Genomic DNA, 26,828 nt, shown 5'->3' with positions numbered 1-26,828 from the left:
TCATTGGGAGTGTATCTTTGGCTCTAATACTTCTTAGTTCTTCAATCTTCTTTAGAACTAATCTTCTAGCTGTCACACTGAATCCTAAGTTCTTTTTGAAGGATGAATAAACTTTTATCATTACAGATTGGCTCTCTTGAAGAATCCTGTGAAGTGGCCATGATATCTTTTTTCCTCCCTTGTACTTGAATACTAACCTTTCAGGAAGATTCCTGTAAGCATCAATCCCTCTAACTTCTTCCAGTTCATCTAGATAAATATTTAGTTCATAGAATTCCTTGATGTCACAGATGTACATGATATCTCCCTTGTTGACCTTGGTTTGAGCTATGGTTAGGGATTCGGATCTGAGAGTTGAGGGCTTCACTTTCTTAACTGCTCTGGTCTTTGTCTTCTTTGGCTTCATGAAATGAGGTAGATTAAGTTCAGGAATTGGTAGACTATCCCAGTCTATTGGCTCATCCTTTAGAATGATAGGTTCATCATAGAAATTCTTGGATGGATCTATCTTGAATTCTTCATGTGCCACAGAGGGCATGGATGTTTGAGTTGTTATAGAAGTAGACTCTTTGGGAAAGTATCCTTCCATCTCCTCAACACTGAAATCCATTTTTCTCTTGATTCTTTGCTTGTACCTTGGCTTCTTTGTCTTTGGGGGTTCATCTTGCACTATTTGATCTTAAGATTCAGCAATGACAGATGGTTGTGCAGAAATTTGTTGTGTGGGTTTCACAGCTTGCAACTTGGCCAAGATAGCAGCTTGCTCCTTCTTTTGTTTGAGCTTTTTAGCATCTAGAGCATCTTGCTTCTTTTCTTGCTTCAATCTTGCCTTTTCTTTCCTTTTTGCTTCAACAAATTGGGGGTGTCCAGCCACCACACAAATTTCCTTACCATTTCGGAAAATCTTTACAATTCTCCTTTTCAATGCCGAATCAGCTGGATCCTTGTAGAATGCAATAGATCTTGACAACAGTTTCTTTTTATCAGGATTTGGTGTCTCATACACTGTGCCCAAAGGGTTCTTTAGTGAAGATTTTGGGTAGTTCACCTTTGGCTTCATGATTAGATCTGCCTTTGGAGACTTGATGCAAGATGTCTGGCCTCTTTCCAGATAATTCATGCTCATATCATTCACAGAAATTTTCCTGACTTGAGAGTGATGAATGGCTGATTTTTCTGGCTTCTTTGCTAGACCAAATTTCTTTTGAATGTCCTCATCAATTTTCTCCTAGTTTATTGTGCTAAACTGCTTCTTCTCAGCTGCTCTCAAAATGGCTGCTGCTTCATTAATTAGATCAATGCTGTTTTTAGCGGGTGGATTTGTGAAAGCAATTGTTGCCACAATTTCTTTAATCACTTGAATGTTGAGCACTTTTTGCTCCCCCTCACTCCTAGAGCTCTCTTTCTCCCCCTTTTTGTTATCATCAAACTGAATAGAGGAGGAGGTCTGTGCAACCACCAGTTTCTAAAGCAAGTCTGTTTGTTGAGCTTGGTGTAGATGGATTGCTGTAAGAGATGCTTCCATTGCTGTCATTCTTATATCCAAGGCATCTATCTTTGTGGCAAGATCAGAATTTTTCCTGATTTGTCTCTTAATATCAAGCATTGTAGCTTCTGGAAGTTTAGAGTCCATCCTGTCAGAAATGTCCTTTTTCATTTGATCAATATCACCTTTGATAGTGTTGACATCTTGAGCATGTTGAAGACCTTGGATTTGTTGTAGTTGCAGAAAAGCAAGATGTGCTTGAAGACGCTTTTTGGTGCTGGCATTTGTGGTGGTTTGAAGAGCAGAATTTGTCTGATTTATAAGTTGAATCAGGGTTGTCTTGAAGTAGTGTTCATCACATTGCTTTGAAAATGCCCAAGATGGCATGCCTGATCTTGAACTAGGGCCTACTTCTCCCCTGTGTCCAATGGCTCTTCTTCACTATCTCCACCCTCACCTTCAAAGAATTCTTCTGAACCACCAGTCTCATAATCAACATCACCAGCCGTTGAAGGCAAAGCTGTGATGGCATCCTTAGCTCTTTGCATGGACTGTGTGGTGTGCACCAAGTTTAGCATCCTTTCTGCATTGTCATTTCCCTGTCCATCTAGAAGTTGATAGGCTGGAACAGGGTGAGTAAATGTCTCAGCATCTGAGGAGGTGGAATCTATAACAGCTTGAGTTTGCTGAGATAGTCCCTCCCTGTCTGCATCCTGGACATTCATTAACTCACTTGCAATGACATCCACCCTTATATTTCCTATACCTGCATTTCTCTCATAATCTCTCTTTTTTTGCATCAAGGTCTCACGTTGGCTCCCCACCCTCACAGATTCACCTTCTTCATCTAAGGTGGGACTCCTCACACTCACTTTTTCTAGTCCTGAAGAAATGGACTGCATTGGATCACTCTTTTCCTCTCCTTTTTCCTGGGAGCAACCCAGACTCTCACTCATGTCACTACCTTCCCTCAATCCTAATAGTGATTGCACAATTACTAAGTCATCTACACTTGTGACTATAGTTGAACTTTGGAGTTGTGCAGAGACACCCGACGGATGAGAAATATCCATCGGGGTAGTAATTTGACCAGCCGACGGATGACTGCTGTTAGGCACATCCGTCGGGATACAATCACTACTCAATGGATGAACAATATCCATCGAGTGAGTAGAATTTGTGTTTGAGGTGTTTCATTTTGTACAGATTTTGGCTGTGACTCCACATTTATTGGAGCCACATCAATTTGACTTTGAGATGGTGCAGTGACTGGGTCTTTAGCTCCAGTTTGCACTGTGTGTGTACCCTGTGCATGCCCAAGGGTTTTAGATTTCCTCTTTCTTGTGTAGGTTTGTGGTGAACTTGTGTCCCTACCCTTTTTGTTCTGTGGTCCTGGTTGAGAGCTTGTTTCAATAGTTATATCCTTTTGGGAGGATGAAACTAGAGTTGAGCTTTCATCCTTATTAATAACCACAGTTTGTTGGGAAACTGGGGTGTGTCTTGGTTTGGGTACACTATGCTCACCATCCTTATCCTTAGGGCTTATTTGATTTTCACCCTGTCCCTCACCTTTCTTTCCCATCTTCACACTCCCCTCTTTGTGTTTAGTGGATTTTACAACTAGCATCTTTTGAGAGACACCAGAGGGGCTTTCTTTGTATTTGGTTTTGAGACTTTGGTTTTGGTAGCTTGGGTAGGCATCTATCTGATCATTGACACAGATGCCACCGGTATACTAGAAGGCAAAGAAATGGTTGAGGTTGGAAGAGTAGAGATAGTTAAAATTACCTCACTTACCTAAGGTGCCTCCATTACAGGAAAGTAGAAGAGTGGCACCTCTTTGTGGTGATCTGCTCTATTGAGATCTGTAATAATTCTCCTTTCTTGAACCCAACAATCTAACTTGTTGGTTGGGTTCTCAAGCATAATATCCTCAGAGAGGTGGTTAGCAAGCATCATTAGAAATCTAGCATAATAAACATTTTTACCCCTCTTATTAAGCTCGCCTAACTTAAACCCCAACTCAAACAAGATAAGATCACTAAAATTAAAGTATTTATCAGTTACTAGCATGTAAAACATGTTGAGCATGGAGATATTAACAGAATCCAAATTGCTAATTTTACCTGAAAATACCTTAGTAACTACATCACACAGATAACTCCATTCTTTCCTAAAATCCAATCTCCTAATTTCACTTAATTTAGAGATGGTGAGTGCATAACCCATGGAGTTTAACATGTTAATAATATCATTGTCTGTGTGTGGAGTAGTGACAGTATTATCAGGAATCTTACAACATACTTTAACAATGTCACTATTAACACAAAATTCCTTACCTTTAATAGTGAAGGTGATGGTCTTGTCAGTTGAGTTGTACATTGCAGTCGTCCATATTTCCTCCACAACCTCATATTAGATAGTGGGAGACTCCAACATGACATATTTGAGCTTACAGCCTTGCGCAAAATCCATCATTTTGTGGTAGTCGCCAGACTGCTGAATCCCCTTGTTCACTAGAGCCGTGAAATTGTTCTTCTCATAGATAAAGCCAGTTTGAGACATGATTTTGATGACTGGTGCCATTGTTAGAGAGTAAAAATTGTAGAGAGAAAGTGGGTAATTGCTTTTTAGAAAGAAAGAAGTTAGAGCAAATGAATTGTTATGGATTAAAACTACTATATATAATTGCTGTATTTAATACTAAGGAACGTGAGCTTCGAGGCTCGATTTGACTGCTCTTGTGTTTCGTGACTCAATCTGCCTTAACAAGATGCCTACGTACCTTGCTGATTGCCAAGGATCAAGTCAAAAAACGTAGTTCTGATTTGTGGGGTGAGGCCCCTTATATAGATGCGGGAGTCCTTGAATTGGACTTGGTATAGGAGGCTTGGTGGATAAGCCTCTGAATTAGGATAGACTTAGGAGTCCTAGGAAGTAGGAAGTTGATTCCTTATCCTTTCAGGTCCCCTTGAGGCTAATCTCTAAGGATTTATATCCTCATCGGGACTCTTTTCAACATCTGATTTCTCCCTTATTAATTAATTACGAAATTAATTAATAATCAGGGCTTTTTGGGCCTCTTTTATTCCACCAGGCCTAATCTGGTCCGTCAGACTTAACCTTTCTGGTCTGAATATTATACATCTTATTATTATTGGGCCTAGCAGCCCATTAATTATAAAATCAGGACTTATTTATCCCTATCATTTGCCCCCCAACTTTTGGGAAACATTGATTAGGTTTCGCAGAAGTTAAATCTATTCGTTCCCTTACAGGGTTTCGTTTTTGCGTAAAGTGTGGAGCGACCTACACATTTACAACGAATCTTCCTTTTATTCAGAAATTATCTTAATTTCCAGGAATTTTTCCCTAATTTTCTGGGATTTTCCCTAATTTTCTGGATTTTTCCCTTAATTTCTGGGATTTATCCTTAATTTCCGGATTTTTCCTTTAATTTCTGGGATTTATCCTTAATTTTCTGGATTTTTCCTTAATTTTCTGAAAATATTACCATTTTTCAGAAATTATTTAAGGAATTTCCTTAATTTCTGGATTTTTCCCTAATTTCTGGGATTTATCCTTAATTTTCTGGATTTTTCCTTAATTTTCTGAAAATATTACCATTTTTCAGAAATTATTTAAGGAATTTCCTTAATTTTCTGGATTTTTCCTTAATTTTCTGAAAATATTACCATTTTTCAGAAATTATTTAAGGGATTTCCTTAATTTTCCAGGATTTTTTCTTCTTTTTTTTTTTTCTCTCCCTTTTTTTTTTTTTTTTTTTTTTTTTTTTTTTTTTTAAATACAATTTTCGACCAGGAATCCATTCGACCAGGATCCTGGTCGAATTAACCTTCAGTATGCCTTGGTCGATTGAATTTCGAGCAGGTTGGGTTCGAGCAAGATTCCTGGTCGAATTTCGGCCAGGATTTTTTCCTATATATATATATATATATTTTTTTTTTTTTTTTTTTTTTTTTTTATTTCGAATAGGATTTTTCGACCAGGAATTTTCGGTTAAGATTTTCGGTCAAGATCCCCATTTTTTGACCGAATTAACCACCATCTCTTGCCTTGGTCGAAGCTATTTCGGGCAGGTACTATTCGACCAGGATTTTACCTTGATTCCTGGTCGACAGTGTCAGGAAATATTCTGGTCGAACCAGTAAAAATTTTTTTTTTTTTTTTTTTTTTTTTTTCGAATAGGATTTCTTCCCTTTCGGTCAAGATTCTTACTTTCTGACCGAATTAACCTTCCTTCTAAGCCCTGGTCGAAGGATTTTCGAGCAGGAACATTTTGACCAGGATTTTTCTGTGTTTTCTCTTCGAAAGGTTCAAGAATACATATATATTTTTTGTATATCCTTGGATTCTCAATTCTGGGCTAAGACTTGGGCTCATTTTAACTGGGCCTATTCTCTAATTTGGCCTACCCTTTTTCCTGGGCTACAATAGAAAAAACCTTGGCCCATTTTCCTTGGTCCAACTAGTTTTTTGCAATTGGCCCATTGCTTTAACTGGGCTCCCTTCCCACTCTTTTTTCTTAAACATCATTTGGGCCTCAACATGGTTTGATTTTTCTAAAATTAGGCCCTTTTCTGAGATGGGCTTTCATTTTCTAAGCCCAAATTCCAAATCCTTCTAGGGTTTTTCTGGATTCTTCCAGATTCTTCAAAAACTTTAATTTTCCTCTGATTTTTGCTAGAACTTCCTGGATTATTCCAGAACCTTCTAAGTTTTGGGCCCAAATGGGCTTTTTTAAGGCCCATTTTCCTTCTTCCTTGGCTATATAAAGGTGGGGTGAGAGTTTTATTTCTTCACACCTCTCATTTCACCTCTCATTTCATTTTACAACTTCTCCTCATCCCTCCTCCAACTTTCTAGCCTTTCCTTTCTCAAATCCCTCCTTTAGTTTTCCAACCTCTCCTTCAGGCTTTTTCTAGCTTTCTAATCTTTCTAATGGCTGACAAGAATTCTGAGAGGGCGGCCAAAATTGCCTCGGCTTCAAAACGAGGTAAGGATATCGAGATCCGCTCTTCATATATGTCTTTAATTGATATGATTAATACTAGGGGGGATGAATATCCCTCCACTGCACATCTCGACTCTTTTAATCACTGTAATACTTGGCATAACATAGATTTCAATAAACTAAATGCTCGTTATAACGTCCCTCCCCCCTTTAGACTAGTTCCAGTCTCTGGTGGTGACCGTACTTGCCACTGGAGGCCCGATACTCTTTTCATCTACACCGACGCCCTTAACGCTGGGCTTAGGTTCCCTTTCCATCCTTTTATCCCTCATCTTTTGGCTGACTTACAAATCAACCCATGTCAGCTTCCTCCAAACGCCTGGAGGAATATTCTATGTTTTATGGTTTGTTGTCTTAGGGAGGGCTTTCCTCTTTCGGTAGCCGTTTTTAGGAAAGTCTTCCAATGTTACAATAGTTCTTCTAATATTTGTGGCTGGGTTTATGTCAAACAAAGGCCCAAAAGCAAACATATCTTTAATAGCGCCTCTATTCCTGATAATAATCCAAATTGGAGGAATAGTTTCGTTGGGTTACGTTGGGAGAATGGCGACTGGGGCACGCTCTTTCGATCTTCCTTTGGGAAGGTCAGTGATGGTAGCCTCAAATCCATTCACTTAACTCCTGAAGAAACTATTATTTATAATGGCCTTACTCAGGATGATGGTACGACCACCAGCTGGACTCTCTTAGAGGAGTTTTCCCTAATTCATGTGGGACTATCCTCTGTTTCTCAACAGGGTATTTTTCTTCCCTTCTCAATTTTACTTCATTTCATGCGTTATTAACTTCACTTATTTTGTCCTTTGTTTTGTTTCAGCTGCTAAGGAGATTAACGAGGACAACGTTCCTTTGGTTGAGGAGACAGCTAGGATGAAGAAAGCTCGGCTCGCAGGCCTAGACACCCGGGGAAAGGCGACAGAGCCTATCTTCTTGAGAAAGCACAAGGAGCCTATGGGGGAGGCTTCAACTGAAGGAGCTGAGGGCCATAATGCTCCTATCACTGCTGCTGCCCCTGCTGCTGCTGCTACAGGCGCCTTTCAGCCTCTCTGGGGATTCCGCCGAGGGGATACCGTGGTTGGTTCCACGAAGCATGCTTGGGATTGGTCCTACCATAGCGTGACCCCAAAGGACTTTACTGATGTGGTGGCCACCCCTGACCTTGAGAGGATTAAGCTCATGGGAGCCCAATCTCTGGCTTCGGTATGCCTTCTCTTTTTTAAACTTATTTCTCGTTCTTGTAGCACTTTCTTGCCTTATACTTTGTTAATTGTTTTGTTTCAGTCTAACGCCTACTTTCAAGGCGCTGTGAGGCAAGCCGAATCATGGAAGCGGGCTTCTGATAAGGCCGATAGTGCCCTCAGGAGGCAGCAGAAGAAGTATGCTACCCTGGAGAAGAAGCTCAAGCGCAAGGAGGAAGAACTCGGAGAGTCTAACGCCGAGCTGGTGGTACTTCGGGCGGAGAAGGATAAAGCTATAGACAATTATCTGGACTCGGAGGAGTTTGCCCAATCCATGAGGATTAGGGATGATTCAGTCTTTCCCGAGTTTTTTAGGACTGGTTGGGACACGGCCCTTGGGACCGTGAACGAGGCTTGTCCTGATATTAACCCGGCGGACTACATCTGCCCTGACGATGAGGCTTTGCTACAGAGGTTTCGTACCCGAGTAGTTGTCTCGGATCATGTTCCTCAGGATCCACTTCTTCCTCCTCCCGAGTCTTTTTCCAGACCTGCTGAGGATGACAGCTCTTCCTCCTCCGAGACAACGGAGACATCTAGCGAGAGCGGAGAAGACGATGATATGGACGCCGAGGGCACCTCAGCTCCTTAGAGCTTTTTCAGCCCTGCGTGGCTTTTTTATTTTCGAGACTTTATTTATCAAACTTTTGTAACATCTATCAGATCTATCTCATTTATCACCTTTTATGCTTTGCATCCATGCATTTGATTTTTATTTGTTAGGCCACAATCATACTTTGAAGAACTTATGAATTTCATAAAATTGTCTGGGATTCGTCCCTTACACAAGTCTTAATAAATTTCGTAATAAAACTAAAACATATAAATCCTAAGCAAGCAAAGCTTCAAGGTGCTTTTCAACCTACTCGCCATCCTGACGAGTGAGAATCGTACTTCGACCATCTTACACGTAGTAAACCTTCAGGTTTTGTGCGTGCCAGGTTCTCGGGACTTCAAAACCATCCATAGTCTCCAGCTTGTAGGTTCCTCTACCCTGAACGCTCTTGACTCTATACGGCCCTTCCCAATTTGGGGCAAGTTTTCCTTTCTGTCCGACACCAGAAGCCTCTATTTTTCTCAAGACTAGGTCACCTTGTTTGAAAAACCTCTCTTTAACCCTTAGGTTGTAGTAGAATGAAGCCTTTTTCTGATATTCTACTATCTTTGCGTGTGCTTTATCTCGTACTTCATCGATTAAATCCAGGGCTAACTTCTGCCCTTCCTCATTTTCTTTTTCATCAAAAGCCTGAATCCTTGGAGAAGAATGTGATATCTCCACGGGAACTACTGCTTCCGCCCCATATGCCAACATGAAAGGAGTTGCATCTGTCGTGACTCTACAGGTAGTCCTATAAGCCCATAATATGGGAAGTATCTCATCTACCCAATTATTTCTCGACTTTTCGATCCTCTTCTTTAGTCCATCCAGGATTATCCGATTTGCTACTTCCGCTTGCCCATTGGCTTGCGGGTGAGCCACAGAGGTGAATCGTAACTCAATTTCATTTTCTTCACAATACTTCTTGAATTCCTCATTGTTGAATTGCGTTCCATTGTCAGTGACGAGGATACGGGGAATTCCATATCGGCACATGATGTTTTCCCACAGGAATTGTGCAACCTGCTTAGTTGTGATTTTGGCCAAAGGTTTGGCTTCGATCCACTTGGTGAAATAATCAATGGCTACAATCAGAAACTTCCTTTGTGCTGTGGCCATAGGAAAAGGCCCTAGAATATCCATCCCCCACATAGCAAAGGGAATAGGTGAGTTGATAGAGGTCAGCATCTCGGGGGGTTGTCTGGCGACTGGTGCATGCTTCTGACAACGATCACACTTCTTTACATATTCTTTGGCATCAGCCATCATTTCTGGCCAATAGAAGCCTAAACGAGTTATCTTATGAGCCAAGGCCCTGCCCCCCAAGTGTTGCCCACAAATGCCTTCATGCACTTCCTCAAGAGCCAAGCGTGCCTCATCCGGCCTGAGACACCTCAAGTAAGGAACCACGAAAGATCTCTTATACAGAATCCCATCTATCAAGGAGTACCTTAGTGCTCGAACAGTTAACTTTCGTGCTTCAGTTGCATCGCTTGGCAACCATCCGGTTTGAATGTGAGCCTTAATGGGATCGATCCATGACGTCCCCAGGCCTATGGGAGCCACAAGCTTAACATCTATGCTTCGCGTCTTTAAAACACGAAAGTATACACTCCCTGAACTTTCTTCTATCTCAGATGAAGCAAACTTTGATAGCGCGTCTGCCTTAACATTTTCTTCCCTTGGAATGTGCTCAACATGACATTCATTAAATTGGGTCATCACAGCCCTTACTAGGCGGACATATTTAGCCATTGTATCATCCCTTGCCTCAAATTCTCCCTTTACTTGGGATATGATCAGCTTTGAGTCTCCACGGACCTTTAAGTTTTTGACTCTAAGTGTCCCAGCTAGACCAAGGCCTGCTATCAGGGCTTCATACTCTGCCTCATTGTTTGTGGTTGGGAAGTCTAGCTTCATGGCATACTCAATTAAGAATCCATCAGGGCTTTGCAAAACCAACCCTGCTCCACTGGAATTTGTTTTTGATGCTCCATCAAAATAGAGAACCCAATATTCTTTCTCCTTGTCCCCATTGTCGACTCCCTTGTCTTGAGGTGTGGTATCTTCCTGCCCCCCGACTTCTTGGTTGGGTATGGTACATTCCACCACGAAGTCAGCTAGTGCCTGGGCTTTTATGGCTATACGTGGCTTATACTTGAGATCGAACTCTCCCAACTCTATTGCCCACTTAATTAGTCTCCCACTTGCCTTGGGACTGTGAATGATATTTCTCAGTGGCTGATTTGTTAGCACTTCAATTTGGTGAGCTTGAAAATAAGGACGCAGCTTTCTTGAAGCCATCACCAAGGCTAAAGCAAATTTCTCAATGGCTGAATAATTCAACTCAGCACCACGCAAAATTTTGCTGACATAGTATACGGGTTTCTGGACTTTCAGTTCCTCCTTAACCAACACCGCGCTCAAGGCGCTTTCTGAAACAGCCAAGTACAAGAATAAAACTTCACCCAGAACTGGCTTGGCCAACAACGGGGCCTGGCCCATATACTTCTTTAACTCTTCAAATGCCTTCTGATTTTCCTCACTCCATACAAAGTCTTTAATGTTCTTTAATGACTTGAAGAATGACAAGCACTTGTCTCCTGACTTGGAGATGAATCGCCCTAGCGCAGCAACCCTTCCTGTGAGTTTCTGAACATCCTTGACAGTTTTTGGGGGTTCCATGTCCAGGATTGCCTTTATTTTATCGGGGTTAGCCTCAATTCCCCTCTTTGAGACCATCAATCCCAAGAATTTTCCAGATCCTACTCCGAAAGCACACTTCGTGGGATTCAACATCATCTTGTGGTACCTCAGGACCTCAAAAGCTTCCCTCAAATGGGTTATATGATCAGTCTTTACTAGACTCTTGACTAGCATGTCATCAACATAGACTTCCATAGTCTTCCCAATAAGATCTTTAAAAATTTTATTCACCAACCTTTGATAGGTGGCTCCTGCATTCTTGAGACCAAACGCCATAACAAGATAACAATAAACACCAAAGTCAGTGATAAATGATACCTTTGGAATGTCATCCTTATGCATTTTGATCTGGTTGTATCCGCTAAATCCATCCATGAAACTCAACATCTCATGTCCAGCGGTGGCATCAATCAAAGTATCAATTCTAGGCAGCGGAAAATAATCTTTGGGACATGCATCATTCAGATCGGTGAAGTCTATACACATCCTCCACTTTCCATTAGCCTTCTTCACCATTACAGGGTTTGCTAACCACTCCGGAAATTGAATCTCCTCAATGAAACCAGCCTCTAAGAGCTTTTCCACTTCCTGCTTTATAGCCTCTTGTCTTTCCGGGGCAAAATTTCTTTTCTTTTGTTTTACTGTCTTCCGGCTTGGATCCACGTTTAACTTGTGGGTAATTAACCCCGGGTCTATGCCTGGCATATCAGCTGCTGACCATGCAAACACATCACTATTTTCTTGCAAAAATTTCACTAACTTCCCTCTAAGGGGCTCCTCTAATGTAGCTCCAATGAAAGTCATCCTCTCAGGATTCTTGGGATCTAAAGGAACCGAATCCAATTCTTCTGCTGGCCTTCCTCTATTCTCATCATTTTCTCGAACATCCATATCTTCAATAGGAAGAACCTGCCCCCCGACTCCATCTGCCCTCAAAGAGGCCACATAACAGCTTCTAGCCATTTTTTGATCTCCCCTCTCTTCTCCAATCCCGTTTCGGGTGGGAAACTTCATGACTGAATGGTAGGAAGAGGGGACTGCCTTGAAGGCATGTATCCCTGTTCTCCCCATGATAGCATTATAAGTTGAACTAGCCTTTACCACCACAAAATCCAGCATCTGCGTTGCTTGCCTTGGCTCCGTACCTATGGTGGTTGGTAATTTAATTATCCCTTCCACAGGACATTCTACTCCAGCAAATCCATATATCGGCATGTCGGTTGGTGTCAACTGGGAGTCGTTATACCCCATCCTTAGAAAGGTGTCGTGGAGCAAGATATCCACAGAAGCACCATTATCCACAAGGACCCTCTTAACCGGGCTATTTCCTATTATCGGCGTTATGACCAGCGGGTCGTCATGGGGAAACTTCACACCCTCTAGGTCGGAATCATCAAAAGCCAATGTTACTTCTGTCCTGGCCCTCTTCGGGGCTTCTCCAACAATATGCATAACCTCTCTAGTATATGCCTTTCTGGAATTTTTGGACAATCCAGCAGCAGTTGGACCTCCAAAGATCGTGTTTATCACAGGCCCTCGAGGTCTCGGCCCTCCATAAATGGTGTTTATAACTGGTCCTCTAGGTTGGGGATTCCGCCCCTGATCATCTTGGTCCCTCCTACGATCTTCAAAGTTCTTCCTTCCATTATTGTTTCTGTCTCCTCCATCTCCAGTATACTTGTTCAGCCTTCCTTTTCGAATCAAAAACTCAATTTCATCTTTCAACTGCCTACACTCATCGGTGTCATGACCAACATCTTTGTGAAACCTGCAATACTTGCCCTTATCTAGCTTGGCGGGATCAGCCTTCAAGGGCTTAGGCCAGCGAATATCTCTGTCTTTCTCAATCTCCATCAAAATCTGACTTCTGGGGGCATTCAGCTTAGCGTATTCAGTGAACTTTTGCCCAGGTCCTCCCTTCTTGGGGGTTGAATCAGGGTTTTGTTCAGTTCTAGGATACTTATCCTTAGCGATGTACTCCAAATCAGTTTTTCGTTTCTTGCCTCCAGTGGGCTCATTACTTACTACGGTCTTCCTCATACTCTCTTCAACCTTGATATACTTCCCTGCCCTCTCTTGGAGCTGCAACATGCTCTCAGGGGGTCGTTTGGCCAAAGACATCTTGAAAAACTCATCCCTAGTTCCTTGTTGCAGCGCTATCATGGCTACCTTATCATCAAGGTCTGGGACTTTTAAAGCCTCCTTTGTAAAACGATTTAGGTAATCTCTTAAGGATTCTTTAGCTCCCTGCACAAGACTCATAAGAGATGCTGAACTTTTCTCATGGACTCTTCCACTGATGAATTGCTTAATAAAAGCCTGACTTAATTCTCTGAATGATCCAATAGAGTTTGGGGGCAGGCGACTGTACCATCTTTGAGCCATACCCGACAGGGTTTGAGGGAAGGCCCGACACTTTATAGCATCATTCACGGGTTGCAGCAGCAGTGCATTAGAGAATGTCCTAACATGATTAGCGGGGTCTCCCGTGCCATCATAGGCTTTGATAGTGGGCATCTTAAATTTTCTTGAGATATGGGCATTCATTATCTCTTCTGTGAAGGGTGGAGTTGGATCATCAGGATCCCCAAGGGGAAGGAGATTGCTTGGATCAGTTCTTGGGACAGCAGCCCTTCTTCTTACCGGACCATCCAGGTCTATGATAGGAGGAGGATTTCTCCCCCTAGGAGGTATGTGGGGTCTGGTGGCTTGGTAAGCCTCCAAATCACGCCTCAGCCTTTGGATTTCAGCCTCATGAGCCCTGATCTTTTCCTGCACTTCTTGGGGATTCGCCCCTGGGGTGCTTTGGGGGCGTTGCCTTCCATCGGCCATTGGCTCTTTTCCAGGACGCCTCCTTCTTGGGGCCACTTCATCATCCGAAGATTCGGAGTCTCTCTCAGTGTATGGACCAGAAAATTCCCGATCCTCAGGGATAGGATCCAAACCTCGTATATAGGGGGGCGACCGCCCTCGTGCTTCGCTTCGCCCAGCATATCCACTTCCTCCAACCTCAGGGTGAAGGGGCATCCCATAAGGGGGGTTAGTAGTAACAATAGTTGAGTATTCATACCCGACGGGTCGAGAATTCACAGGTATATGTATTTGTTGAACTTGAGGATTCGTACCTTGAACAGTCGGGGGAGTTGTCCCTTGTGGCTGAGGATGAGTTGCCCCTGTCTGGGCTTCCCCCTGAGTAGATGCATAAGTTGAATGGGGAGGAACCTCCACGGTTGATGAAATCACCTGGGTTGTCCCTGATGGTGTTCCCTCCTCCAGAGTGCTGGTTGTTCTCCGTGTTCTCGCCATGGTTGTTGTTGCGTAACTTCCCACAGACGGCGCCAAATGTTATGGATTAAAACTACTATATATAATTGCTGTATTTAATACTAAGGAACGTGAGCTTCGAGGCTCGATTTGACTGCTCTTGTGTTTCGTGACTCAATCTGCCTTAACAAGATGCCTACGTACCTTGCTGATTGCCAAGGATCAAGTCAAAAAACGTAGTTCTGATTTGTGGGGTGAGGCCCCTTATATAGATGCGGGAGTCCTTGAATTGGACTTGGTATAGGAGGCTTGGTGGATAAGCCTCTGAATTAGGATAGACTTAGGAGTCCTAGGAAGTAGGAAGTTGATTCCTTATCCTTTCAGGTCCCCTTGAGGCTAATCTCTAAGGATTTATATCCTCATCGGGACTCTTTTCAACATCTGATTTCTCCCTTATTAATTAATTACGAAATTAATTAATAATCAGGGCTTTTTGGGCCTCTTTTATTCCACCAGGCCTAATCTGGTCCGTCAGACTTAACCTTTCTGGTCTGAATATTATACATCTTATTATTATTGGGCCTAGCAGCCCATTAATTATAAAATCAGGACTTATTTATCCCTATCATGAATTGAGAATGATAAAAGAAAAGAAATAAAAAAAGAATTTTGCTTTTATACTATCTCAAAACTAACTGTCAAAAGTAATAAAGTAAAATAAAGTGACCAATAAAAATTGCCCAAAATAGCCGTTTAAAAATAAACTATAAAAATTCCAACACTTATCCGTCATGTTATGCTTACAAACTGTAAGTATACTCGATGGATAATATTCAGAAAATCAACGGCTAAGAATGAGACAATTCAACGGATGAGGATAAATCAGTTATCCGTCGAGATATAAAATATTCCAGAAAAATAATTGATTTTATTGACAAATAGTATACCGACGGATGAACAAACTCGATGGATAATGATCATCCGCCGGGATGTAAATTTTGACTTAGCCAAAATTTCATCCAAGACTGAAAAATCAATTAAATTTCTGGCTGCATTATAACTTTCAAAATATTTGAAAAGATTCAAGAATAATTAAGCATACCTAACTCACTTATCAATCTTGAAAAGGTGGATTCATCCAGTGGCTTGGTAAATATATCTGCAAGCTGTTTTTCACTTGGAACAAAATGTAGTTCTACAGTACCATTCATTACATGTTCCCTTATGAAGTGGTACTTGATGTCTATGTGCTTTGTTCTTGAGTGTTGTACTGGATTCTAAGTAATGGCAATTGCACTTGTGCTATCACAGAAAATGGGAATTCTTTCCACTTGCAGACCATTGTCTAGCAGTTGGTTTTTCATCCACAAAATCTGTGCACAGCAACTACCAGCAGCAATATATTCAGCTTCTGCTGTAGAAGTAGAAACTGAATTCTGCTTTTAACTGAACCAGGACACAAGCTTGTTTCCTAGAAATTGACAGGTTCATGTTGTACTTTTTCTATCAATTCTACAACCTGCATAATCTGCATCTGAGTAACCAGTTAGATCGAAAGCAGAATCTCTAGGGTACTAAATGCCAAGTTTTAGTGTACCCTTGAGATATCTGAAAATTCTCTTCATAGAAATTAAGTGAGATTCTCTAGGATCAGCCTGAAATCTAGCACAAAGACATGTAGCAAACATTATATATGTCCTACTAGCTGTTAAGTATAGAAGTGAGCCAGCCATGCATCTATAACTAGAAATATCCACAGACTTTTCAGTAGTATTTAATTCAAGTTCAGTTGCAGTGGCCATGGGAGTTTTTGCAAATGTGCAATCCATTAGTTTAAACTTCTTTAAAAGATCATAAATGTATTTAGTTTGACTAATTAATATTCCTCACTAACTTGCTTAACTTGCAAACCAAGTGTAAGTTAGTTCTCCCATCATACTCATTTCATACTTACTTTGCATCAATTCGGTAAACTTTTTGCAAAGTTTTTCATCTGTAGAACCAAAAATAATATCATCTACATAAATTTGAACAACTATGCTAGAGCCATTAACATTTTTAAAGAATAAAGTTTTGTCTACAGTACCTCTAGTGAAGTGATTCTCTAAAAGAAACTTTGACAAGGTGTCATACCAGGCTCTAGGTACTTGCTTTAATCCATAGAGTGCTTTCAAAAGATAGTATACATGATCAAGCAGATTTGGATCTTCAAAACCAGGAGGCTGACTGACATAGACTTCCTCCTCCAAATCTTCATTTAGAAAAGCACTCTTGACATCCATTTAATAGACCTTGAAATTGGCATGGGCTGCATAGGCTAAGAAAATTCTGATGGTTTCAAGTCTTGCAACAGGAGCAAATGCTTCATCAAAATCTATTCTTTCTTGTTGACAGTAGCCTTTAGTAACCGATCTAGCTTTGTTCCTGACTACTATGCCATTTTCATCCATCTTGTTTCTAAATACCCATTTGGTGTCTATTGGATTCTTTCCTTTAGGCTTGGGTACCAGCTTCCATACATTGTTCCTTTCAAATTGGTTTGACTCCTCCTGCATAGCTAAAATCCAATCAGGATCCAACAAAGCTTCTTCTACCTTCTTTGGTTCTTCCTTGGATAGGAAACTTCTATATAGACATTCTTCTTGAGTTGCTCTCCTTGTTTGAACTCTAGAAGATTCATCACCAATGATGAGCTCAAAGGGGTGATCCTTTGTCCATTTTCTTTGTTGAGGTAGATTAGCTCTAGATGAAGAGGCCTCATAGTTGTCTTGATGTGTGATTGAGTTTTGATTATTTGAAACTCCCCCTGAGTTTGTAAATCTATGATTTGAGAAAGAGGGATTTTCTGTAAGTGATCTATTCTGACTTTCAGCTTCTTTTGATGACCCGACAGATAGTGAATTTTGGGTTCCGACGGATGAAGCTGATTGTCTCCCGATGGATGATGCAGATTATCTACCGACGGATGAAGCATTTTGTAACTCAATGGATGATGAGTTATTAGCTTCATTGGTAGTAGATTTTTCTGCACTTTCCTTAGTTGTAGTTTCTTGATCACTTTCATCATCACTGTCATTACTAACCATCTTCACATTATCCAACTTGAGGCTCTCATGGTAATCTCCATCTTATTGTCCTTCAATCTTCTTATCATCAAACACAACATGTATTGATTCCATAACAATGTTGGTTCTCAGATTGTAGACTCTGTATGCTTTACCAACAGCATATCCAACAAAGATTCCTTCATCTGCTTTAGCATCAAACTTCCCATTTTGATCAGTTTAATTTCTCAAGATATAACATTTACAGCCAAAGACATGAAGAAAATTTAGAGTTGGCTTTTTGTTCTTGAACAATTGGTAGGGAGTCATACATTTTTCCTGATTAACCAAAGAAATATTCTGAGTGTAGCATGCAGTATTTACAGCTTCAGCCCAGAAATATGTTGATAACTTTGATTCTTCAAGCATTGTCCTTGTAGCTTCAATAAGTGATATGTTCTTTCTTTCTACTACTCCATTTTGTTGTGGAGTTCTTGCTGCTAAAAACTCATGCATAATCCCATTCTCTTCACAAAATACTCTCATAACAGAATTCTTGAGCACAGTTCCATTGTCACTCCTAATTCTTCTAACTTTAAAATCATGATGATTGTTCACTTGCCTTATGTGATTGATGATGATTTCACTAGCCTCATCTTTAGACATTAGGAAATATGTCCAAGAGAACTTTGAGAAATCATCTACAATTAATAGGCAAAATCTTTTCCTTGAGATGGACAACACATTGACTGGTCCAAACAAATCCATGTGTAGCAGTTGCAAAGGTTCTTCAATTATTGAATCAAGCTTCTTTCTGAATGATGCTTTGATGTATTTTCCCTTTTGACAAGCATCACACAGTCTATCCTTAGAAAACTCCACTTGAGGAATACCTCTAACCAATTATTTCTTAACAAGCTCATTCATGGTCTTGAAGTTTAGATGTGATAGCTTCTTGTGCCATAACCAACTTTTATCTTGACTTGCTTTACTGAGAAGACAGGTAACAGATTCTGCATTTGATGAGTTGAAGTTAGCTAGGTACACATTTCCTTTTCTCACTCCAGTGAGAACCACTTTATTGCTCCTCTTGTTTGTCACAACAGGCTTCTGTAGTGAAGGTTACTGAATTTCCTTTATCACAAAGCTGGCTGATACTTAATAAATTGTGCTTGAGACCATCCACTAAGGTAACCTCCTCAATGATGACATTGTCTTTTGAAATCAAGCCATATCTCACAGTATAACCCTTGCTGTCATGTCCAAAAGTAATACTTGGGCCGACTCTTTCCTTGAACTATGTGAGCAAGGTAGAATCTCCAATCATGTGTCTTGAGCAACCACTATCCAAGTACCATAGATTCTTTCTGTTTCCCTGCACACATTAAAATCAAATCAAGTTGATTTTGGTACCCAAATTTCCCTGGGTCCTGCCTTGTTAGCTTTCTTCTTTTATTTCTTAGGTTTGATCTCATTTGACTTGGGGATATCAGATTCATCCTTAGTCATCTAAGTTGGACCTTTGAAACCATTCATTAAAACAGAATTATCATGCACATTTTGAATAACAGGAAATGGCATGCTATTTGCAAACATGTTATACCAATAGGGCATGCTAAATGGCATTTGAGGCATATTAAATGCAGCATAATAAGGATTAGGTGCAAATGGCATATTAGTAAATTGTGCATTCATATTCTGTGTAGACATAGCATTCAAAGGCATAGAAGACATAGCACTCATGTTGGGAAAAGAAGGTGGTATAGTCATGGAAGTAGGCATGGCAAGTTTGTAATTAACAGATAGATGATTAACACTACCACACTTAACACAGATTTTACTAGAAGCATACTTATCAGGTGTGTAGTTTTTATGTTTGTTAATCCCTACTTTCCCATTTCTATTATTTTTCTTTTTAGTCTCTGTTTTAACCTCAATCTTTTCTAGTCTGTCATTCAATTGCTTGATGGACAGATGACCAACATTCACTTTCTTCTCCTTCTTTACTTGACTAGATTCTCCTGAAATAAAGTTTCTGGAAACTGATCCATATTTTTCATTTAACTTGGCAAGTTTGGCTTTACTCACAAGTTTTCTTACAGCCGACGGATGAGGATTTATGTCACTCGACGGATAACCTTTTTGATTATCCGATGGATGACTCTCATCATCCATCGAGTCTACATCTGTTAACAATCCTTCAACCAAATTGGATTCTAGCTTCTCTTTACTCTTTTTCCTGGCTGCATCATAGAATGACTCAATACCCTGAACTTTGGTGATTTGAGCATGGACATCTCTAGATGATTTCCATGGCTTAATCACCTCCTATTTACAATCAAGCTGCTTCTTTAAAATTTCTTCTTTCTTCAAGGAATCAGTTAATTCCTCTTTAGCAATCTTACATTCTATTCTCAATTTTTCAAATTCAATAAACTGAGACTCTAGCACATTATTCCTCTCACTTAAAAACAAATTGTTTTCTTTGATTTTAGCAGTTTCCTTAGTGAGGGACTTAAGTGTAACACGCAAATGATATAATTCTGTAGACATGTCATGTATTGCATCATTACACTCAGCTTTAGATAAATGTGCAAGGTTAGTGGTGATTACCTGATTACTTGAAGAACTTGTCTTTGTTTCATCAGACTTGGCCATTAGGGCTAGATTGACATAGCTGACATCTTTATCCTCATCCAGACCATCTGCTGCCCAGTCACTTTCTTGTGTAATAAAAGCCCTTTCCTTTTGTTTGAGAAACTTAAAATACTTCTGTTTATAATCCACATGCTCAAACTTTTTCTTGTTGGAATCTGACTTTCTACACTCACTGGCAAAGTGCCCTGCCAAGCCATATTTGAAACATTTGAATTTTGATTTATCCACCATGTTTCTATTTGGCTTAGCTGCTCCAAAGTTCTTCTTGAACTTGAGCTTGGCAAATCTTCTGGAAAGAAATGCAAGATGTTCATCAGTATCATCCATATCATCTAGGCTCAAAGAATCTTCATTTTCTGCAACCAACCCCTTGCCCTTGTTTTCACAGACCTTTGAAGTAGACTCAACAGCTTCTATCTTCATCTCCTTCTCTTTCTCTAGCTCAGCAACCAGTGCAATGGACCCTCCTTTCTTTCTCCCTTTCTCCATTCTTTCATCTTGTTCTATTTCAAGCTCATAAGTCTTTAGAATGCCATACAGTTTCTCTAGTGTAAACTACTTGTATTCCTGTGAATTTCTCAAGGAGACTGTCATTGGTTTCTATTCTTTTGGAAGGGATCTCAGGAATTTGAGGTTGGAGTCTTTGGTTTGGTAGACTCTTCCATGCAGCTTCAGAGCATTTAGTAGCTTTTGAAATCTACTAAAGATATCAGTGAGAGTTTCACCTTCTTCATAGTGGAAATGCTCATATTGATGAATCAGTAATTACATCTTATTTTCTCTAACTTGTTTAGTGCCATCACAGATTATTTGAATGGTGTCCCAAACCTCCTTGGCTTTCTTGCAATTGATGATGTTGTCAAACATGTCACCATCAACTCCATTGAATAAAATATTCATGGCTTTCTTGTCTTTTCTTACTTGTTCAATATTAGGATCTGACCATTCATGCCTTGGCTTGGGAACTGATGGCTCATTTCCAGTTGCAGCTCTCATTGGTACGTGAGGACCTCTCTCTATGCAATCCACATAGGCCTCATCTTGAAAAAGTAAATGAAGATGCATCATTACCTTCCAGTGATGGTAATTATCTTTGTCCAGAAAAGGAATCTTGACTCCAACATCCTTCTTGTTCATCTTGCTGTTTATTGTGATCTTTAAACTCTTTATGCTTCAAGAGCTTGCTCTGATACCATTTATTAGTCCCTAACAATACAACAAGAATTACAGAAGGGGGGGTTGAATGTAATTCTGGCTACTTTTTGAAGTTAAATTAAAAGTTGTTCTAACTTAACAATATATAAGTGTTTGATTTGCAAAATGCGGAATGAAGAGTGTTAGTCCTTGACAATGCAACAAGAATTATAGAAGGGGGGTTTAATGGAATTCTTGAAACTTTTTCTTGGTTTAAAAAGTGTTCTAACTTAAAATATATATCTGAGGAATTGATTTGCAGAGTGCGGAATAATAACTTGGAATGAATCAAAACACAAGTAACTAAAAACATAAGTCTTTAAAAACTTTCTGGTGGATTTGAAAGTATCCACCAGAGATATATATTCTATCAAGAGAACTCTGTGTAGCAAGATTTTCTCATAGCTGCTTACAAATGTAAACAACTAAGTTTACAGAGAAATGCTAAGAATACAGCTTACAAATGTTTCTCGGAGAATTTTCTTGCTTAGTGTTCTTGTTGTTCTATTTTCTACTTCTTGGTTTATATATTACCAAGATTACAAAGTAAAAGACACGATAATAAAACAAAACCTATCAAGTCTAATACTATGCTGCTTCATTACTCTATTCCAGCATCTTTGAATTGAATGAGATATGTCCTAAGTCCAATCATGTATGAGGATTTAGGAATAGCTTTTTATGTAATCTGTTTTGATTTCATTGATATTAATAAAAGACTCGTTTTGTTTTTATTACGGGCTCTATCTATTTAAGTGTTTAAATAAGATGTACCATAGTTTAGAGTAAAGCTTTTTATGGATTATGATGAGATCATAATAGTGAGACCTAAAAGATGAAAACTCTAAACTTAAACAGTTCCTGGACATAGGATTACTAACTGGTAATTAATAATCCGCAAAGATCGGTACATACTATGCTTGCTTCATTATGAAGGATGTCTGTTCTCATAGATATTTGTGTGGTGACACTATAGCTAGTATGTATGTGCTTATTATAGAATAATTTCACTGAACATGACTCGCACAGCTGAACAACTGATGGAGTTCACTCATGTGTCAGCAGTTGTTCACATAGTGATAGTTGTACAAGTATCCTTAGACTTGAGGTCATCATAGTCATCTTGTGTACACTGAACTATGCTTTGGTTTAGTTCTTAGTCTCCAGGGACAATTATTAGGGCTCTACTGGGTATAGGAATTTGTACACGAAGATAGTGTATGATCAATAAAGGATGTACCCCTTCCAGTGAAGGAAGAGAATGTTCAAGGCTGATCCACTTATGCTAGTTCAGGAATCTCTAGCCAGAGTGAATGAAATTAAAAAGGAGTTTCTAATTTACATAGAACTGAGCATAGTAAATGAGAAAGCAAATGATTAAATTAGATAGGCTTGACACAAGATCCATGCCTTGTATTTAATCAGGACATTGCAGGATAGAAGGAGTTAATTGTACGGTAACTATTCACTGAATAGGTTCTTGGTATTCTAAGCAGTGAATTCGTATTATCCGGATAGTCGCGATATGCTGAGAAGTATCCCTCACGATGTAGAATAAATATGATTAATTAATTAATCATATTTAATAAATTAGAGAATTTATATAAATAATGATAAAATAGTTTTATTATTATTTATTTCTACTACCGGCTTAATATTGAACCTACAGGGTCACACCATAAAAGAGAATGATTTAATGGTGGAGGAATTAATTAATAATGGCTAATAATTATTTATTTATGAAATAAATAATTAATTGGAAAATTTAATAATTGATTAAATGAGATTTAATTGATTATAAATTAATTAAGAAAATTTCTTAATATTATTAATTAAGAATTTAATTTTTGGAAATTAAATCAAGAGAGAGAATTATTTCTAAAGTGTTTAGAAAAAGGATTAATAATTAAAAGGTGTTTTAGTTATTAATGTGAATAATAAAGGGTTAATAATAATAATATTTTATGGGAAAATTTCAGCTGAAAATTTTGCCTATAAATATACTATTATAAACCCTATTTTCATTCTAACCCAAAATTTTTAGAAAAACTTAATTCTCTCCACCTCCTCCTCCTCCTCCTCCTCCTCCTTAGCATTGTTTTCTTGGTGGATACCGGTGGAGTGCTTCACATTTGAGGAGCAGCTGCTAAGGATCTCCGATCGTTATTTTTGGATCGCTATTAAAGGTTAGTAATCGATTCATATATTTTAATCACGATTAATATGCTTTTATTTGGATTTTATATGTGTAAAAGTGTTTTACCATGCTTCCGCTGCGATCAAAATCCAACAATGGTATCAGAGCATAGGTTGTATGCATATAGATCTGTGGTAAAAATTTCAGAATTTTATGTGCTTGTATGAATTAATTATGATTTTTACAAGTTATATTATGGATTAATTATTACTGATGAGAAATCGTTTCTCAGAAGAATTTTGAATGTTGATCTGGGTTCTACAAGTGTTGTAGATCGTCTGGGTATTTTTCTTATAATTTTATGATATATAGATTATTTATTATGAGTTTTTGAAGTTGTTGCAATTAAATTCGTAATTAAATAATCATATATATATATATAAATTGTTAGTAAGTATATATATATCTGCTGTGTTGAATGTTTGTCTGATGGCATGGAAATTAAAGAACAGCACGGCGATCGAGAAAGAAAAAGACGGCGGCAACTCACAGAAGAGGGGAGGACCGCGCGTCTGCCATGCGCGCGTGGGGCTCACGCGCTGGTGGGCCACGCGCGGCGCGTGCCGGACACGCGCTGGTCAACGGTCTGACGTCATGCTGACGTCATCAGATGACGTCATGCTGATGTCAACACAGGGTTTTGAGCGCGTGGGGCGCGTGGGCGCGTGGGAGCGCGTGGTCGGGATCCTTACACGCGCCTGACAGCGCGTGTGCGCGTGGAGGCGCGTGAGTCACCTTCTCGGGGCGCGTGAGGGCGCGTGGGAGCTCAGAATTGGGCGTTTTTGGTGCCGTTGGATTCGTCTTTGCGAGACGCTTCTAATGGTATATTATATGATATTTTAAGAAATTGTTTCGAACTGTTTATAGCTAACAGAAGTGTTTTAAAGCTGTTTTTGACTATTTTTAATTGCTTTTAAATGCTTTATGTGATACATAGAGATGTATAATGCTTAGACCAATATGCTAGATGATATAACATGCCTACCTTGTCGTTTATTCATGTTTATATATGTGATATATGCTTAGTTTATCATGCGATGATAGATTTAGGTGAACTTAAATTAACATAAGGCGTTTGTTAGACAATTTAGTATAGTGAAATTGTTTCATAACCTTAATAATAATATTATGAATACAATCATGAGATTCTTGTGTTTATGAAACACGTAATTGAATATGAATTTTCAATATGAGAGAAAGAATGATTCTGTCAACAACAGATTTCTATCTGTAAGAAAGGGTTATTAAGTGACGCCTCTTGACAATGCTCCACCCGATCTGGAAATCATCTGATTATTGATTATTGATTTGAAATATTTAATTTAAAAGGAAGAATCTCTTTATAATATTATTATGATTGTAACGTAATATAATCCCTCTAAAATTAAATAATATCAAGTAGTAATTGGCCAATGATACAACGGGCTTGTGTCGGTCATAGCCTTCCAACATGATAGAAAGTAGTTCTTATTTTTAAATCATTGTCGGTTCGTGCTACAGCCGAGGGCTTTGATTTCGAAATAAGAAATAGTTGTCTATTATATAGAGATGTGTACATTGAATTAGAATCTAAAGGTCGGTACGTGCCACAGCTGTGGGCCGTTGGAGACTGATTCAATTGTATGGAATGTTGGGTTAGACTTGACTTAGAATATTGAGTTTGTCATGCCACAGCCGTGACTCAAGTATTCAAGAGGCTAAATTTTGATTAGGGAATAACATAAGATGTAATTGAAAAGAGTTGTCTGCCTATTGAACATTACATGGCGGTTCGTGCCACAGCCGAGGTTGTGTGATGGAATGTAGGATCCCTATTCCCACTAGCATTATGAATGCTTAATTTTTCATATAGGGGGTTGAATAAATTAGATAAACTTGTGGAAGCCACTTATGAATAAAGACCCGATTCATATAGTGTTTTGAAATGAAATTGAATATTTGCTAAGTGTTGTTATGTGTTTATCATTTACAGATTTACTATATTATGTCTTCTGCACTATCACTCAGGAGCATACTAGATGCTCACAAGTTGACTGATCCTAATTTAGCTGTATGCTTTCACTGTAACAAGTTAGGGCACTGGAAGAGAAACTGTAAGGTTTACTTTGCAGAATTGAAGAAGAGGAAGGGTAGTAAGACTACCGCTTCTGATTCAGGCATGTTCATGATCGAAGTTAATATGTCACTAGGTCAAATTTCTACTTGGGTATTAGATACCGCCTGTGGTTCTCATATTTGTAATTCGTTGCAAGGACTAAAGCGAAGTAGGAATCTTGAAAAAGATGAGGCGATTCTACGTATGGGCAATGGAGCAAGGGTTGCGGCCATATCTGTAGGATCATTTAGTTTACATATGCCTACGGGCAAGACTATTATTTTGAATAATTGTTATTACGTTCCCTCTATTGTGAGGAATATTGTTTCTATCCCTATGTTGGATTTGGATGGTTTTTCATTTATTATTAAGAATAATGAATGTTCTATCCTTAGAGATAATGTTCTTTATGGACGTGGAATTTTAAATAATGGTTTGTATGTATGTGACGTAGAGCATGATTTACTTCAGATTGAACAAACTAATAAAAGAAAACGAGATGATGAAAATCTGACCTATTTATGGCACTATAGGCTAGGTCATATTAGTGAAAATAGACTTCGGACATTGCATAAGGAAGGGTTACTAGACCCCTTTGATTTTGAATCATATCCTACATGCGAGTCTTGTCTATTGGGTAAAACGACCAAATCTCCATTTAGTGGACATGGAGAGAGGGCTGCAGATTTGCTAGGATTGGTACACACAGATGTATGTGGACCAATGTCTACGCAAGCCATGGGTGAATTTTCGTACTTCATTACTTTCATAGATGATAGATCTAGATTCAGATATGTGTATTTGATGAAACACAAGTCTGAAGCCTTTGAAAAGTTCAAGGAATATAAACATGAAGTGGAGAAACAAACCAAACACATTATTATAACTCTTCGATCAGATCGAGGTAGTGAATACTTGAATGGAGAGTTTCTATATTATCTCAAAGAAAATGGTATAGTCTCCCAGTGGACTCCTCCATATACTCCACAGTTGAATGGGGTATCTGAAAGGAGAAATCGAACTCTAATAGACATGGTTCGGTCCATGATGAGCTATGTGAATCTTCAAGTATTCCTATGGGGTTAGGCATTGGAAATCTCAGCATATTTACTGAATAAGGTACCTTCCAAATCTGTTCCTCAAACTCCATATGAGATATGGAAAGAAAGGAAACCGAGTCTTAAACACGTTAAGATTTGCGGATGTCCAGCTTATGTCAAGAAAGTTGACCCAGATAAGCTGGAATCTCGGTCCGTAAAATGTAGTTTTGTGGGATATCCTAAAGAGACTTTAGGGTATTACTTTTACACCGA

The 26,828-nt window shown here is 39.3% G+C and overlaps 1 protein-coding gene across 1 annotated transcript in view; it reads left to right on the top strand.

Annotated features, from left to right (window-relative positions):
* Positions 1-6,336: 6,336 nt before the first annotated feature.
* LOC141680132 (uncharacterized) overlaps positions 6,337-26,828 on the top strand; it is a 114,211-nt gene continuing 93,719 nt past the window's right edge. Inside the window, exons 1-3 of the mRNA XM_074486438.1 lie at positions 6,337-7,259; positions 7,339-7,721; positions 7,803-7,897. Coding sequence (XP_074342539.1) covers positions 6,449-7,259; positions 7,339-7,721; positions 7,803-7,897 — 1,289 coding nt within the window. The 5' untranslated portion in view covers positions 6,337-6,448. The remainder of the gene's footprint in view (positions 7,260-7,338; positions 7,722-7,802; positions 7,898-26,828) is intronic.

The sequence above is a fragment of the Apium graveolens genome, chromosome 8 (assembly GCF_009905375.1).
Source record: "Apium graveolens cultivar Ventura chromosome 8, ASM990537v1, whole genome shotgun sequence".
In the NCBI taxonomy this organism is placed as follows: Eukaryota; Viridiplantae; Streptophyta; class Magnoliopsida; order Apiales; family Apiaceae; genus Apium; species Apium graveolens.
Note: the sequence above shows the minus strand (reverse complement) of the source record. Positions and strands in the feature narration are given on the sequence as shown.